The 16,901-nt window shown below is 36.9% G+C and overlaps 1 protein-coding gene across 39 annotated transcripts in view; it reads left to right on the forward strand.

Moving 5' to 3' along the window:
* The window catches only part of TCF4 (transcription factor 4), a 368,346-nt gene that overhangs the window by 323,811 nt on the left and 27,634 nt on the right, over positions 1-16,901 (forward strand). For all 39 annotated transcript variants that reach the window (XM_064379108.1, XM_064379115.1, XM_064379120.1 and 36 more), the window contains 4 exons: positions 6,534-6,601; positions 8,029-8,107; positions 10,634-10,710; positions 13,305-13,508. In XM_064379108.1, the coding sequence (XP_064235178.1) occupies positions 6,534-6,601; positions 8,029-8,107; positions 10,634-10,710; positions 13,305-13,508 (428 nt within the window). The remainder of the gene's footprint in view (positions 1-6,533; positions 6,602-8,028; positions 8,108-10,633; positions 10,711-13,304; positions 13,509-16,901) is intronic.

Consider the following 16,901-nt stretch of genomic DNA (forward strand, 5'->3'; position numbering starts at 1 on the left):
GAGTGAGAAAAGCATATTTCACTTCAGTGTGGTTTGACAAATGGAAAGCCCCTTTCTGCAGTCATGAGGTCTGGTTATAAAGAAGGATGACCGGTCATTCATCCTTTTACATGACAGATTTCCTGTCTACTTGCGGTCTGAGTAATTTTCTTTTTTAGGAAGGTATGAAGGTAGAGCAGAACCTCAAGTTGAGGAAAACATATTTAGGCGCTGTTTGAAAAAAAGTTTTTCTGATCGATTTGCAAAACAGTCCTCTTGAGAGAGTGGCACTATGACTTGGAAAGGACGTATCAGGAAATGGGGTGGGTATCTCCAAGAGTTGTAGACAGCTCAGCCACAGTTCTCAGTGGGAATGAGGTTTTCTTGGTTTTAGCTGATTGTCTTCATCGTTAGTTTGTGGATGAACAGGAGAATCTACTTGTTGGTCTAGGCAGAGTGGAGCAATAGGTGACTTCGATATGCTAAGAATAGATTTAACTTGTTAAAAACCGCAGATCCTTATTTAAGGGTCTTGACAATAATAAAGGAGCTATAATTTAAAAACAAAAGTATGAGATTTTTAGAATCCAGAAAAGGGCTTTTTAGAAATTTATCACATACATTATTTTACAATAATGGATGCACTTGTCAAAATCCATTAGCACAATGAGAAAAAGATGCATAATTTTTCAGGAAATAGGTAGATATGGTAATTCAGCATTTTAGAGGAGCAAACCTTTATTATTTTGCATAAATACAGATACTACTTTAAGGTTACTTTAAGAGAGAACATTCTAGAATGTTTTTCTTTAAAATGGCATGTTCACCAATTGCATACGTGAAAATGCAGAAGAAAATTTAAGCATAATAAGCCTTAGTATTGCATAATGTTTGAGTGGTCCACATTTCTTCACACTTAAATTCTCTTAGTCTTTGGTTTGATTTTTTCAAGTGTGGTAGAAGTCAGTGATGGCAGCGTGTCTGTATAACAAGAGAAGCTTTCTCTTCTGATGTTAGTGATACTTCCCTAACAAACAGTATGGATTAATAGAATACATCTGCAGACTTTTGAAAATATTTGGCATATACTCACTCATTCTGAAGTGCAGGAAATAAAGAAATATTACGTTGCCTGTATCTCAAAGAACAAACAGAGCTAATTAAATAATTGGTAAATAGGGAACACATAGCCTGACACATGTTTGAGATTACACATGATTCTGTAGAAAATGACTGTAAGCAATACTAATGCCTTAAGAATGGGGTTCAAGCACTAACACATGGACATCACATTTTTCACGTTTTCTTGGTGAAAAGTTGCAAGACAGTGCAGTCTTTTCATACATGGTGTTGATGTCTTAGGAAGCTGCCTTTTCAGTTCAGAAGAGGGCTGCTGTCCTTCCTCTCAGTGTCATGTTATCATATGTCTTCCTGGTGGTCAGCAGTTATCCTGAACTGACACTAGAACAACGCAGTACCTGTGGGGTGAGATACAAGCTCTAGAACTCTCAGAAGGTAACCTCTCTGTTACCACACTCCCTTTCTTCTTCTTCTGTCCTCTGCATGACGGAAGATGCCCACTGAGGTTTGCTGTTTGTTTGGCTTGGGGGAGTGACTGGGTGTTTCCTGCTTTGCTTTCTTTTGCCCTATAATATCCAATATCATTTTTTGAGAAGTCCTTAAGAAGAATAAAGCTTACTCAGATTACATTAATGAGGGTTCATTTTTTTAAATGACACATTCATCCATGGATTTTCAAGAGAATTGTAGAATAAGGTGTTTTATTCACTGCATATAGTCTTAACTGCTTTTCTCAAGCCTTGCTGTCAAATTCTGGAGATGATATTAAACCTTTCTGAATTGAAAGGGTCATCTAATTAGCCCTAGAATTAGGGGAATATAATGTATGAGACACAACATGGATTCATAGTAGTTTAGCTGGTGGAGCACCCAGTTAAGGAGAGTAGCTGTCAAGGGTCTTTGGAAGTTATCAGCATCAGCATCCTCTACTCAGTTCTTCAGACTCTTTTCGGTGTTATGCCACTGGGTATTCTCAGAAGCAGTGCAGTTCAGTGCTTCTGTATCTGAGCATACATACGGAGGAGGAAGTAAGTTATTAGATACCAGCTATAGAGAATAGGAATGTCTACAGGATAGTAACCATACACATTTGGTTAGCCACATATTTCCTTCTTATTTGCAATAATATCCGGTAGCCCTTCCTAATGGAAAGAAGTAAGAGGACTCCCTACCATAGCACAGACTACTGACACTACTCTAGGATGAGAATGCTTTGTCTCCCCATTGGGAGATACCATCTGTATACATTCACAGCGTGTGATTCTTTGTGGTTTGGGGCTACACACACTCCCTTATTGGTCCTATAACTGTTTTATTAGTCTTTAACCGGCCTACTTTCTAATACATGGTTTTTCCCATGTTTTTAAACCTCAAACCAAACAGTGTTGAAGGAACAGGCTACCAAGATTGATTTAATACACCATATGCTAAAGATTACCCTGGAATATTTATCTGGTTCATGAATTAATCTGGCTTAGAACATGCACTTCTAGTGACATGTTTGTATGACACGTTAGTATGTGTCTTGTCTAGTAGGAACATTATGTCCTTTTCCCCTTGAGGGCTTGGTTTCACAGTAATTTTATTATTAGAGTAGTCACATAAGATACACTTTATATTTTACAAGATCTCAAGCCTTCAAATAGTCATGTGATGAACAAGCACAGCGCATAAGCGTAATATGAATTTTATCCATCAGTGTCAAGGCATCTTCGTTACCAAGACCACCAACAGAGTACAATAAACTAGTTTGATTTAAGTCTTCTCCTCCATTTCCTGTGCATGGTCAGGAAGCCCAACTTCCCCCTGAGTTCGTTGGGTCGTAGGAGTCTGTCCTGTTAAAAATTAGTGCACTGTAGTCTATATACTTGAGTTTTTATTTTACAGTGGTTATAGTAGGAGTGCTGGAAATGCTTCCTCTTTTTATCATCTTTATAGACAAGCCCATGGCATTGTTATGCTACTTCCAATGGTTTAATAACTTGAGGGTCACTCAGACACAGTTTAGAAAAACCTACTTTGAAAGGAGTCATCTTCTCTCAAGCAAACACAGTGTGAATTGTGCTTCTTATTCCTTTGATGCCTTCATGATGTTCCCAGCCTTAGATGGTGGGTGTGTGTTAAAGGGGCAACACATTTTCCAAATTCTGATTTTTAGTAGTTGATCCCAAGGCACCACTCATCCATCCCAGTGTTTTGTTGAGGGTGTGTTCTAATGGGAATGAACATTCCCCCAAAGCTGAGACCGAGACAGAGGGTGGTCTAACACATAGCACAAGATACAAAACCCTTCTTTATGCTTCATCTTCCAGCCAGCAACAGCACTGTGCTCAAGCCATCTGAACAATACTTGGGTGGCAGGCAGTGTTGAAGCCTCCTACAAAATTACAGTTCCCCTTAATAACTGCTCATCTTCCATTCATATTTGTATGTTACAGCTCTCCTTAGGGACTGACTGTTTTTCTCTTAGGCAAGATAAATTGATTAGAGCCAAAATTAGAAATCGATAAAGTCTTTACCAAGCAAATGCATTAGTTTTCATCTTTATTTCTGTTACATGGGCATTTTGATCGTTTCTAATATGAGTTGACAAAAATCTTGGGCCTCAAGGAGTAATCAAGTCCTGTTATGTTAAAGCTGAAAAGGAGGATATGATGTTTCTTGCTAAACATGGCCCAATTCTCAATCCCCCCCACAAAAAAAAATTATGCCACTTGAGAATTAAAATATATTCACTTTCCCCTTATGCCCTTTGTTTTATCAGTCACACAAATAAAAAGAGAAATCTGTTAGAGAAGGACCCATGTAGCTTACCATGTTCAGGGAATCTAGAAAATGTAGCTTCTCCAGTGTTTCCTGGACCAGAACAAAAGGCATTCCAAGTGAAAGGGCAAACTGGCCCCAGTAAACTGCTTTGAAATTTAAGCCCTTGGGTTTGGCACTCCAGCTGTTCCAAGGTAAAATGGCTTCATGTTAAAAAATAGTCTGTTCTTATCAGTGGTTTCCATGAGTAGCCTTTGTAGTTTTCTGAAATATTTTCATGACAAGATGAGGTAAGAAGTTGATTCTATTTTTAATTCTATTTCCTGAGTCATAGTATCTCCCTGTATAAAACAGGCACTGATAGAAAGTTTAGTTAGAGAGTTGTAGTACTAAAGAAATCAGAATGATCATATCTTGTCTCTTCTAACGTGATTTTTAGGGCATATATATTTAGTTTTTAAATGCTCCTAAAATATTTTTATTGGTTTTCAATACTTTGTTTAGTTTCATAAAAGTGTATGTATTATTTATAATCTTCATTTTAAATTGTTTAAAGGAAGAGTTAATCTTTTGAAAGCCACTACTGTAGCAGATATTATCTGTAATGAAGCAAGATCTTGTTCTTTTTTGGCTTAGGTTCTTTGTTAGATAATGTGATTTTTCCAGTGTGTAGCTCTGAACTTTTTGTGAAAATCTATATTCAAATCAAGCAGATAACACAAATTATTTTGACTGGTAGATCTAATTTTTAGGTATATAATAATGAAAAGAAATACTGTTTCTAGGGAAAAAAAAAAGAGAAGTGCCCCCCAAATACCATGGTAATGCATACTGAAAAAAGGTTCGTGTCATCTCTATTTCACATCGTTATTATTTTCTCTTTAGAATTGTTTTTAGGGTTTTTTTGTTTTTGTTTTTGTTTTTTTCCTTTGAGACAGAGTTTTGCTCTTGTTGCCCAGGCTGGAGTGCAATGGTGCAATCTCGATCTCGGCTCACTGCAACCTTTGCCTGCCAGGTTCAAGCAATTGTCCTGCCTTAGCCAGGCATAGTGGCGCATGCCTGTAATCCCTCTTTTTAGTCTTTAAAGAACTCCTTAATGCAGAAATTCTTCTCATTTTCACACTAGTTATAATTCGTTGTATTTTATCTTTGTTAAATATTTTTAATACGCTTGATATCTGAGTTGCTCCCACTGATCCATTTGTATGATGTCAGACCCTCATTTCAAAGAACTCACTTATACAGTTCCTATCATGAGTACTAGTAACTCATGTATTTTTAATATCATAACTTTGTGATAATGGAAAAGAGGTCTGTTTTGTCACAAGGTAATTGTGTTCTTTTTATCATGTGCTAGTTTTCTTTCAGTATTTTAGCAATTAACAAGTAAATATTTGGTGTGGGTTTTGTGAACCACGTAAAGCTTATATCGAAAGATTATCTGATATGCCCAACATATAAATATATGAAAATAACAAGCATAGTTTAGCTATGCTAAGCAGAGGTCAGGAGAATTAACTGATGACCTGGAAAAGCCATAGAATTGGACCACTGAAGATCTGAGCCCCCCACTACTGCACTTTACAAGTCTAGAAGGTGATGACAACACATTTGTAAGAAAGAAGGCTCTCTTAGTTCAAGAGTAGGGCTGGAAAGTCTTACAAATTATATACCTGTTTAATGAAGTTTTGCTTGGATTCATTGGGTGATTTAAGCTTTCCTTTTCTTCTTTCACAAAATAGTGAAAACAGATCTTACCCCAGAACTCTCATAGGTTTTATTTAGATACTATGTCAATTTGCTGATACGGAGGCCTTAATAAATGCAACATATCCCAAGTTCTAAGCATTCTGTTAATACTGAAGACCTCACAAGAATCCTGGAAATCCCATTCTATCACTTAGTTACAAAGGCAAGATACCTTCAAACCATACATGTTAAAGGAAGTTGGCTTTGAATTATATACTGGAATATATGTCTTTTATTATTCACAATACTCTTTGTTTTTCTGTCGATAAAAATACCAGTGTTTAAGGCAGTCGAGATAAGCCTCATGAATATGTAGACTTATTTTATCTCTGGAATCTGAGACCATACTGACTTTTAGTAGCATAACAGTTCACTTTTTCTTAGTGTGAACACAGACTTTAAAATATGTGGCGAATATATGTTGTTGAAAACGTTAAAAATATTTTCTCTCCTTGTTAGCCAGACCTGTTGTAGAAATATTTGTTTGTTTGATATACTGTGGAACTATGAGAAGAATATCTCATTTTGCTATGTATAAAATTTCTATTTATTTGAAAACAGGTAAAAGTTGTCTGTGAAGATAATTCCATTTACTATAAAATAATATAAAGAAAAGACAGACTCTGAGGACTCCAGAGGCCTGAAAGTACCATATACTTGTCAGCAATGACCGTCACATAGCTTGCTGCCATTCACCAGCTCATCAACAGCAAGGGGAAAGTCATAGCAAGGAAACCACTTTATCTTTAAACCAAGATGTCAGGTTTATATTTTATCTGTAAAAAAAAGTAACATGAATATATTTGACATCTACCTCAGCAAACAAATTAATGCTAATTAAAGATTAATGTGTTGTAATTAGCATTAAAAATGCAATTAAATTGTGAGTAAATGGACCAGGAATAGAAAATTGTTAGACGTCTCACTGCCTGGTTTTCATATTCTGCCTTTTGTTTTTGCAGCAAATAGAGGAAGCGGGGCAGCCGGCAGCTCCCAGACTGGAGATGCTCTGGGGAAAGCACTTGCTTCGGTGAGGAAATATTGACTTTGGACTCCATATGTACCGTGGTAAAGGGTGAACTTTAATCAGAAGTGGACATTTGGAATTTTCGAAAATGAATGGCAAATAGCTTTGATTTTTGGAAAATGCTAGCTTTCTTGCATAACAGTCATTGGAAAATTTGAGAAGGTCTGAAGCTTCCCATATCTACATAGTCTCTTCCGTCTCATCTTCACAGTGGTACTAAACCACACTCAATTATGGATGTGGGAATATTCTCCTGGCTTTTAGGTTTATAGGTTTTTTTTATACTGATGTCATATTTTTCTCTAAAGTAATACGGGTGCTCAATGACCAGCTAAGACTGTCAGGAGGGAATAGTTCTAAAACACTTTGGAAGAAGCATTTGGAAAAAAAATGACAATAACTGAGGTCCACGAAGAAATGTCACATAATTGGCACCTGGGGGACTCAGCTTCTCTGCTTTGCCCACCCACTGCCAGGAAGCTAAAATTGAACATTTCTTATATGTTCCCTGATGACAAAATGGCATACCTTCATTGTCTTAGAGAGTATATATGTGGTATTTTAGTCAAAAGCTAAACATGGTCATTTATAAATGTAAGTGGAGGGCCAGGTGCTGTGGTTCATACCTGTAATCCGAGCACTTTGGGAGGCCGAGATAGGTGGGTCACTTGAGGGCAGGAGTTTCAAGACCAGCCTGGCCAACATGGGGAAACCCCGTCTCTACTAAAAACACAAAAATTAGCTGGGCTGGGTGGCGCATGCCTGTAATCTCAGCTCCTCGGGAGGTTGAGGCAGGAGAATTGCTTGAACCCGAGAGGCAGAGGTTACAGTGAGCTAAGATCATTGCTGCTGCACTCCAGCCTGGGTGACAGAGCAAGACTCCGTCAAATGAATGAATGAATGTAAGTGGAGATTTGCTTCTCCATTTTGTCTCTTCAGTTGGCTTTTACCATTGGGAGCATTAAAAAAGTTCACACTGTATTAGCATTGTGCCCTAAGTAAAAGTTTTTGTTTCGTCTGGGCCTTCTGATGCTATGGAATCAAATGCCTTAATCTGGCAAAGGAATGGCGAAATATCTTAGAAGCGATCCTATCCAACTTCTCATTTTGTAGATGAGGAAAGTTCAGAGTATCTACTTGGCTGGCCCATAGCCACACAGCCAGTAAGAAGAAAAGTCTAATTGAAGTCTCCTGACCCCAGCCCGGCTCTTTTTCCTCCATCCCATACCACATCAGTTAATTCTTGTTTTGAAAAATTAAAATAATTGTTAAGTTTTTTATTTGACAATATTGGTACTGTAGTTGATTGTTACATGTATTTTGTAACTTGTAAGTTTTAAATGATTTGCATTGATAACTCTGTCATTTAGAAAAATGTGAATTATTTAATGAATGAGGGTGTTTTTTTTCTTTCTCCTTATTGTTTTAAGATCTATTCTCCAGATCACACTAACAACAGCTTTTCATCCAATCCTTCAACTCCTGTTGGCTCTCCTCCTTCTCTCTCAGGTAGTGTATTTCAAATCCCATTTCATCGTATAACAGTTTATGAGAATGATTCTCCCGTTATACTTCCTGCTTTAGTAGGTGGAAACTCACTTCCCCCCAAATTCCAAAACTTTATATTCCTGTAACAGACAAATACAAAGGGATGAGAGAGACAAATTACCAAATAACAGTGTAGTCGTTTACATCCATTCCTTTTCTTAAAAATTAGATTATCTTTTTAGAATATACAGGCATATGGAAAATGCATTTCTTACACTTTTCTTAGCTCTGCAGAAGACACCCAACAGCAGAATAATGTATTCCAATAAAAACGTCTCAGATGAAAAAACTCAGTTAATATAGTCATGAATATGAATATAGACTATATAGTCATCAAATATAGACTATTTAAATGGATCATTTCCTGCAGAAATTTTAGGCTTTCCAAATTCCCTCTTTAAAGTACATGCCATTGGGATGTTTGGAGAAAACTATAATTCTGTAAATAAATTGTGAAATAATTGTGTGGAGTAGAAGGGATGCTTGACTTCAAAATATAACACATTCATGTGACCTGTGACTTCAATTTGAATAACTCTAATTTATAGAATTCTGTCAGTAAATGATTTCACTTTTCAGGGATCCATTTAAGAGACTCATTGTCTTTCCAGTATAAATGCTTCCAGAAGGCCTTCCCTGGTTCATGTCTCTGCTCTTAGGAAAGTGGACAGGTGGCTTATTAAAAAAACAAAACAACAACAACAAAGCCTAAATCACATCTGTACCTGATGGAAGCCTTACCTTACTGTAATGTATAGTGGAGTCACTTGCCTGTGTCCTTCCCTGCACGCTGCTCTCATGGCCCGGTGTAAACTGGGCTTCTTGGTTGAGAACAGGAGGTTCACATTGCCCCAGACTTTCAGAAGTGATGATCACGGCTTAGCTGGGATTTAATATCAGCCTCTTCCAAGCCTCCATGGTATGGGAAGATCACAGAATAGAGAGGGCAGTTGGATTCTGAAGTCTGTATGTCCAGAGAGACCATGTTGAAACTGGGAAGCAATTGAGGTGATTTTAAGAGGATAACGAAACATTTCCCTTGGTGGCAATAGAAAGTAGAGTTCAGTATTGTTGTAGTCCTCTGGTTCTGTACCAGATTCTTACACTCTGAAAAATGATTTCAAGTGTCAGTATCCCCCTTCGAGACAACAACAGATAGAGAAATCTGAGCAGGTGGGACTCCAAGTTCCACATTGCAAACAAAGCAGCTTTCATTTTATTCATTTTCTAATTTAGAAAGAAAAAAATGTTCTATGGTATCATAATGTTTGAGAACAATAAAGGTAGTCTGATGTCCTGATTTTACAGATGAGAAGACTGAGTCCCCAAAAGAGAGTTGAGTTGTTGAGTTTATACCAGTGGTAATAGCAGAGCTTGGACAAGAATCTGGTGCCCACAGTTCTGCCAGTCCACTTCTAGATTAATGGTGAGAAAGAAAAATTAGGATGAACAGCCATTCCAGAAAACATCACAAATTCCCTTGACCTGAGTAGCATGCTCTCGGTGAAAGGCACAGAAAGAAGGCTAGAGATGCCACTTTTTGGGTCTTGGTAATGCATCATGGAAGACCACATGTTAGGAAGAAAGAACTTTTATGAAGATGCAAATATGGGGACAGATTGCTATTTTCACACCGACGGCTCTGTCCAAATTCTGTCAAGAAAAGTAATTGAACAAAATATTCTATTTTTATTTAGCATAAAAATATACATGCACACCCAGAAAAGACAGGAAGAGTGGATTTTAAAAGTGCTAACAGTGTCGGGGCATGAGATTTCAGTGAGATCATAGCTATTATTTTTTCCTTTTTTGAATTATGTATTCTCCAAGTTTTCTACACTGAATGTGTATTATTTTAAATTTAAAGTATTTTTTATTTTGTAGGTTAGACATGTAAAATGTATTCTAACAGCAGTCTTTTTTTACCTTCAAGTTTAGTGAATCATAAAAAAAAAATTATTTTCTTCAGAAGAAACTTTCAGTTGTTACTGTATATTGACCTTAAATTTCTGGCTTAGTGGATCACTGCAAACTAATCCTATTCCCTTAAAAAGTTTTTCAAGATTTATCATTTTAAAAACAAGTAGCAAAGCTGTTTTCCATTGGTGGGAGAATTTTGGTTTAATATAAACTGTCCTTGCCTGAAGTTCTAACAAAATCCCACCTTGTACCCTTAAAAGCACCTCGATTCCATAGTGATAATTTTTCTTCCACAGGAACCCTTCTAGTCAAAATTCAGAATCAATTAAATGTTCTCTTTTAGGAGACAGCCAGCATGGGGAATTGTGAGTCTATGTAAAGTCTACATATTTTAACATTTAAAATGTTTTCCTCGTCCCCAATTTCTTATACGGGAAGTCTACATGTATTCACCTTATTGTTTAAATGAAAATCATCATTGCCATTTTCACAAGGACTGTTTAAAATATTGGCAAGCTTCTTTTTACATGTGTCTAGATCTGATTGTAATTCCCATTTTAATATCAGCAGGCACAGCTGTTTGGTCTAGAAATGGAGGACAGGCCTCATCGTCTCCTAATTATGAAGGACCCTTACACTCTTTGGTATGTTCCGTTTGTTAATCACTGTTCCACCCATTTCCAAGTCACGTTCTTTCCTGTACAGTCGCCTTCACTCCCCAAGATTCTGATTTTCCCTGTTAGTAACTTTAGATCAGCGTTAAGCACACAAGCTTGCTGGAGCCAGAGTCATTAGGCTATGCTTGTTCCTATTTGGAGATGGGAACCCAGATACTACTGTAATGGAAGCCCAAGGCTGTAAATATCTAGTACCAGATAAAAACCTGAAAAGTCAATGGCCTCCTCCTCATCTCTAGGAAAGATCCCTGTCAATGATTAAATCACTTCCCTGCTATCAGAGTGCTGGAACTTCAGCCAAGTCCCATACCTGGAACATTTGATTCTGTCTACCTCTTCTTTGCTTTCTAGAATAACAGGTTTACAAGAGATTCCCTTCTCGTAGAAACCCAGTGATATCCTTTGTGGTAGAGAAGTGCCTACTCTTCCAGGAGGGAATAGCTGAAAATTTCCATGGACATAATTAATTATTATAAATACTCTCATGATGATTCAGTGTCTGACACTTTAGTTTTTCTCTACTCATGATGGTGGGGGCCAGAAATATGCATGGAACAACGCTGGTTTTGCAGCATGTAGGCTGTACATGAATCTAGTGGGAAGGAATAGCAGTGAGGGAGAGGAGGCTTTTAGTTCCTCAGGGCTGAATTTTTCTTTCCTCCCTCCTATCTTGAGATGACACGTGGAAGAAGGCATAGATTTATCTATCTGCCTCAGTACTGTCTTATCTTCTACCCTTTCAGCTTAACCTTTAAGGAAAATCTAAAAAGAAAAAACAAAGGTGGATTTCCCTCCTTTGTTGTGTTCTTTCTTGTTATAGTGTATGAATCATTCAGCTATGCATTTTGACAAATAAAGGAAACCATCCGGTGAAACATACATGCACTACCCAGCCCAATTAATCTGCAGACCACGTCCAAATAATTAGTTGTTTTAGCGTTTATCTTCATCAGTTATTCTCTGGAGCCTATTTGTCAAAACCAGGCTTTGTCCAACTATAGAACTGTAAGGACAAGTTGTATAGTTATAGACCACAGCTTCATTCTGTTTGAGTTCTGAACACTGAAGAAGAGATTCACAAGCAGAAACTGCTGTCTCCACCAGGAAGCTGTGAGCCAGAAATTGTGATAGGCACATGTATGATTTCTTTTCCTGCATATATTTATACTCAGAAGTAAGTATGTATTATCATTCCCATATTTATAAATTAAAAAGCATATACTCCAAGAGGTTTAGTAACTTTTCCAAGATAACTATGTAGCAAAGCTAGCAGTCTAGGGGAGGTAGTTTAACTCCCAAACCCACCAAATCAAAATGCTCTGTACCATACACTGCTATATTAGACACACATTCTTCCTGTCAATATAATTAGAAATTGTTTTTCTCTTGCAATTGAGCTGGTATACCTGTTTGCACAGCCAATTCGAAATCAAAGTTGACTGTAGCATGATCTAGTGCAAAGAGTCACTAGATTTAAAATCAAAAGACCTAGATTCCAACTCTGACTTTACCATTTCCTGGCAGTGTGACACTACGTAATTAATTCATTTAGTGTCTTTGAGCCTCATTTTCATGTCCATATGGAATGGATCACAATGTCTTCCCTGCCTGCCCATACACATGTGAAACGAGGATCAATGAGATGGTATATTTTAAAGTATATGCTGGAGCGTGGAATTTGATATCATTATTGATCACAGTTTTTAAATGCATACATACTTATGTGTCGTTTTTCTTCACTGAAAACTATAGGCATTGTCTAGTTGTGAAAAACTAGGATCCTAATGGCAAGGATGAACAAAGGTGGTTGGTATTTAATGGTTTAAAGTCATGAATTCTATACTATAGTTGGGGCTTTGAAATCAATTAGATGCTGCAGCGAACAATTGATTCAAGTGTTTGTGATTCTTCAGTCTTAAAATCTTATATCACTTTAGTTGACAGAATTTCTCTAACTTTTTTCTGTAACCATTTTGAGGGCCTTACATCCCACCCGCTGGTTTTGATGACAAAAAGCTAGAAACACCAGTGAAAACTCAACAAGAAATTATCATCCGTATGCTTTTCCCTGTCTTTGATTTGGTACTTAGCACTGTGTCATATACCACAGGGAAGGCCAAAGAAATATACCTTCAGGAAAGTAATTTAGTTAAGAAACTATAAATACGTCATCTTTCCAGTGGTAATTGTTTAAAACTCTTTAACTTAATGCCTGCCAGTAAGTTCCTTAAATTCAATGAATGTTTTTCTCTTCTGAAATAAATCTAAATAATCTTTCAAGCTAAGGCAGTACCATATAGCACATGTATGTTATAATGTCCTGGAATAATTATTGAATTTAGTTTGTTCATGAAAAATAACACTGTAATTTTAACATTAACATGTTCTATCAGTTTTCTGAAAACAACACTATTTGCATTATTGTTTTAAGGAAATACACTTTATTGGAAGCATGCATTTAGAAACCCGCAGTGTGGTTTTTGTCAACTGAAGTTTTACTTATATAATTTGGAAATGCATTTTGAGCTAAATCAAATTTTACATCATTTGTTAACCAACAGCAAAGCCGAATTGAAGATCGTTTAGAAAGACTGGATGATGCTATTCATGTTCTTCGGAACCATGCAGTGGGCCCATCCACAGCTATGCCTGGTGGTCATGGGGACATGCATGGAATCATCGGACCTTCTCATAATGGAGCCATGGGTGGTCTGGGCTCAGGGTATGGAACTGGCCTTCTTTCAGCCAACAGACATTCACTCATGGTAAGTGATGAAATTTATAGACTCTGTAGTTATCATATAGAGTTAGAATTTCAGGTATAAATACTACTGTTGCTGCTGTTTTTTTTTTAAAAATCAACTTTCTTGAGATATACTTTAACATACAATGAGTCCACTTCAAGTGTACAATTTAAGTGTTTTAATGTATTCACAGGGTTGTGCAACCATCACCACAGTCTAGTTTTTGAATATTTTTGCCCCCTGCAAAAAGAACAGAACCCCTTGGTGCCCAGTAAGCAGTCATTCCCCATCCCCTCTACTTCAGCCCTTGCCAACCACATCTACTTTCTGTCTCTGTAGATTTACCTATTCTGGATATTTTGAACATATGGAATCATGCAGCATGTAGTGGTCTTTTTTGATTGGCTTCTTTTGCTTAGTATGACTGTTGCAGTTTTTCCATAGTTTGCCACATTATTAGAGCTTCATTCATTTTTACTGTCAAATAATATTTCACTGTATGGACATACCGCATTAAATTTATCCATTGATCAGATGATGGACATTTGGGTTGTTCCCACTCCTTGGCTATGATGAATAGTGCTTCTGTGAATATTCATGTTTGAGCTTTTGTGCAGATAGATGTTTCCCTTTAGGAGTGAATTGCTGGGTCATTGTTGGGGTTTGAAATTACTCATTTTGGTGACCCTGGCCAAAGTGTACAATTGGAATTCATATTATGATAGGACATTGCTAATAATTCAAATATTAGTGTTTTTTTTAAAATTAAAGAAGCCAAAATAGCATCTGTCAATTCTGAGTCTGGGAGATAGAAACACGTGGTGTATTTATTTGTATACATGCACTGTGTGGAACTGTGTAATTTAATAGAGTAGCTTTACCTCTACCTATTTAGAATAAGTCTTTATTTGAATAATATTTAAGCAGATTTGCCCATATTACAATTGGATTTTATTTTTCCTCATTACTTTTGAAAAGATTTTGGAGATAATTCTTTTTGAGGATGTTTATGATGATTCAGAGGCTCTTCTTAATAGAATATGAAGTGATGATAATTAATGAGGTCACTGGAGTGGTGGAGAATGTAACTTGATGAGCGATTCTCTGTATGTAGTTCTGCTCCTCACAAGCTCCTACCTGGTCTCTAAGCACCTCAGTGTCCTGTTTTTTGTCCCTTGCAGGCTTATTAAAAGTTGCTTGGATGAAGGTCTATTTTCCATTATCACTGTAGCATTTCTTGTTTAAGCATGGTTTCAAAAGGAAATGCAAAATACATATGAATTGTGATGAGGTTCTTTTAAGTTCTTGCTCAATAGTATTCTCCTGTCCATCTTTCAGTTTCTCTTAATGAAAGACTAAGTTTAAGAATACCATTCTGAACGGTGTAGTATTGAAATCTGCAACCAATTTGAAACCAAAAATACTGGTTTATAAATAGAAGCAATGAACTCACATCTAAAATGTGGAAAGATATTTTTGAATGCCAAAGTGAAATCTTTTTTCTTTGCCTTGACCTCTGCCCTAAAAATTCATCACTGAATAAAAATTGTTTGTATGTTCATGGCAGTTGCTGAGAGTTTACAAAAGGAAAGTCTAGATTTTAATTTAGCTTGGCCTCAGGTAATGTGTTAAGTACACTTGGGATGCATATAATATGAGATTTTCGTTTGTACAGCTCTTTTTTTTAACTACAGTGTTTAAACAATACTGCTTTTAATTAAGAAATCTGTCTTTATTAAAAGCCAGATCTGTGACTTATAACCATTTCTGTATATCTGCTCTCAATCAAGAGAAAAATAGTTTAATTTCTGTAGCTGTGTTCATTTTGCATATGTTAAACGGATGTAACATGCACCCAGGGCATTGCTTCAGAGACAATCTTTTCCATAAATATGTAAAGTTTTTCTTAAATACCAGATGTAGGTTAAGTGGTTCTTTTAAATATTAAACTATACATAAATGCTTTTTTAGAACTATTTGATCTTTGAATTGCTTTCTTTTCGAGTCTGATTCAGAGGTGGGATGGAAGGAAAAGACTAGACTTATTTTGGGAGATGGGAAGTTGGACTGACCTCAGTAGAAGGGAAAGTGAGACGATAGAATAGAACGGTAAGAAAAGGAAATAATTAGCCAATATTACACGAAACCTCTTCGATTGGATCTTACACACACACACACACACACACACACACACACACGCAGAAGCAATAAAGCCACCAGTTTTGCTGATAAGGAAAAGTTCCTGTTTTCTTCTCTGAAGACATTTAATATTCAATCAAGGATAGCCACAGAGCCAGCCAGATGATAGCGTAACTCCAAAGATGTGGCATGTCATCAACCTGCTGCCCTTTGAACCAAATGGGGTTTTGCAGTCTCTCTTTCTTCTTGAAAACCATTCAGTGAGTCCCCAGAATCTGAGCTCCTCAGCCTGAAACACTAATGTGTGTGAAAGAGATTGGTTTGGCGTATCTTTCCCGTGCAAACTGGTATGAATTTTAAAACAAAAACATAAGAACAAAGGAAATAGTTTTTGAATTTAATCAGTCTGAAGTTAGCCTTTGACCATTTGATACATTCCACAATAAAAAGGAAGTTTAAGGGGAAGGAGAATAAAACACTCACCCCCTCCTTCCCCCTAACAACAAAAAAATTCAAGGAGGATACTGGTAATGTTTTCCACATTTGAATTTTAATACATGAAACAGGCTATAAAACTTTGGCCAGCTGCAGTAAATAAAGTAGCCGTGGGAGGTATGCACCGGAAACTTCAGCAGAAAGCACTGGTGAGAGTCTCATTCCCAACTACACACCTTCGTTTGTTGTTCTGGAGCGGAAGCGAGTTGCAGTAACTTGATACTCATCCCAGTCCCGGTTTTGTTTTGAGCACATCACCTTTCTAACTCTCCTTAGTAATTCCTTCTGATTAAAGAATAGACAGCTTTGAATCCTCTCGACCTCTATCCTCTTCTCGTTTCTTCTCTCTCCGCCTTCCAAAAATCAAAACAAAATGGCTTGATAACTTGGAAGGTGATACAAGCATTTCTTTCTGCAGCAGCTTGAAATTGTGGTGGGGAAAACTGTGGTTCTGCCTTGGCTGTTATCTCATTTAATTGCTAACATATTGTCCTTAGCTTTTGATTCATAAAATGTTTTCCTTGGAGTTCTGAAGTAGGTCTTCAGTGATTTACTAAATATTAGTATAATGAAAGGGATTTTTTTTCACAGAGGCATGGCTCATAACATGAGAGTGGATGTTTGTATACTTGCAAGCTTTCTGGATGATATTATTCAGCTATGCTTCTTTCCTGCTTAAAAACCTTCCCTGGCTTTCCATTATCTACAGAATAAAGACCAATTCCTTAGCTCAGCGTTTGAAGCCTGTTATCATTTACCGAAAGCCTTATGTTGAGCCCT

This window comes from Aotus nancymaae, unplaced genomic scaffold (assembly GCF_030222135.1).
Source record: "Aotus nancymaae isolate 86718 unplaced genomic scaffold, 86718_ANA_hifiasm-v0.15.2.pri h1tg000020l, whole genome shotgun sequence".
Classification (NCBI taxonomy): domain Eukaryota; kingdom Metazoa; phylum Chordata; class Mammalia; order Primates; family Aotidae; genus Aotus; species Aotus nancymaae.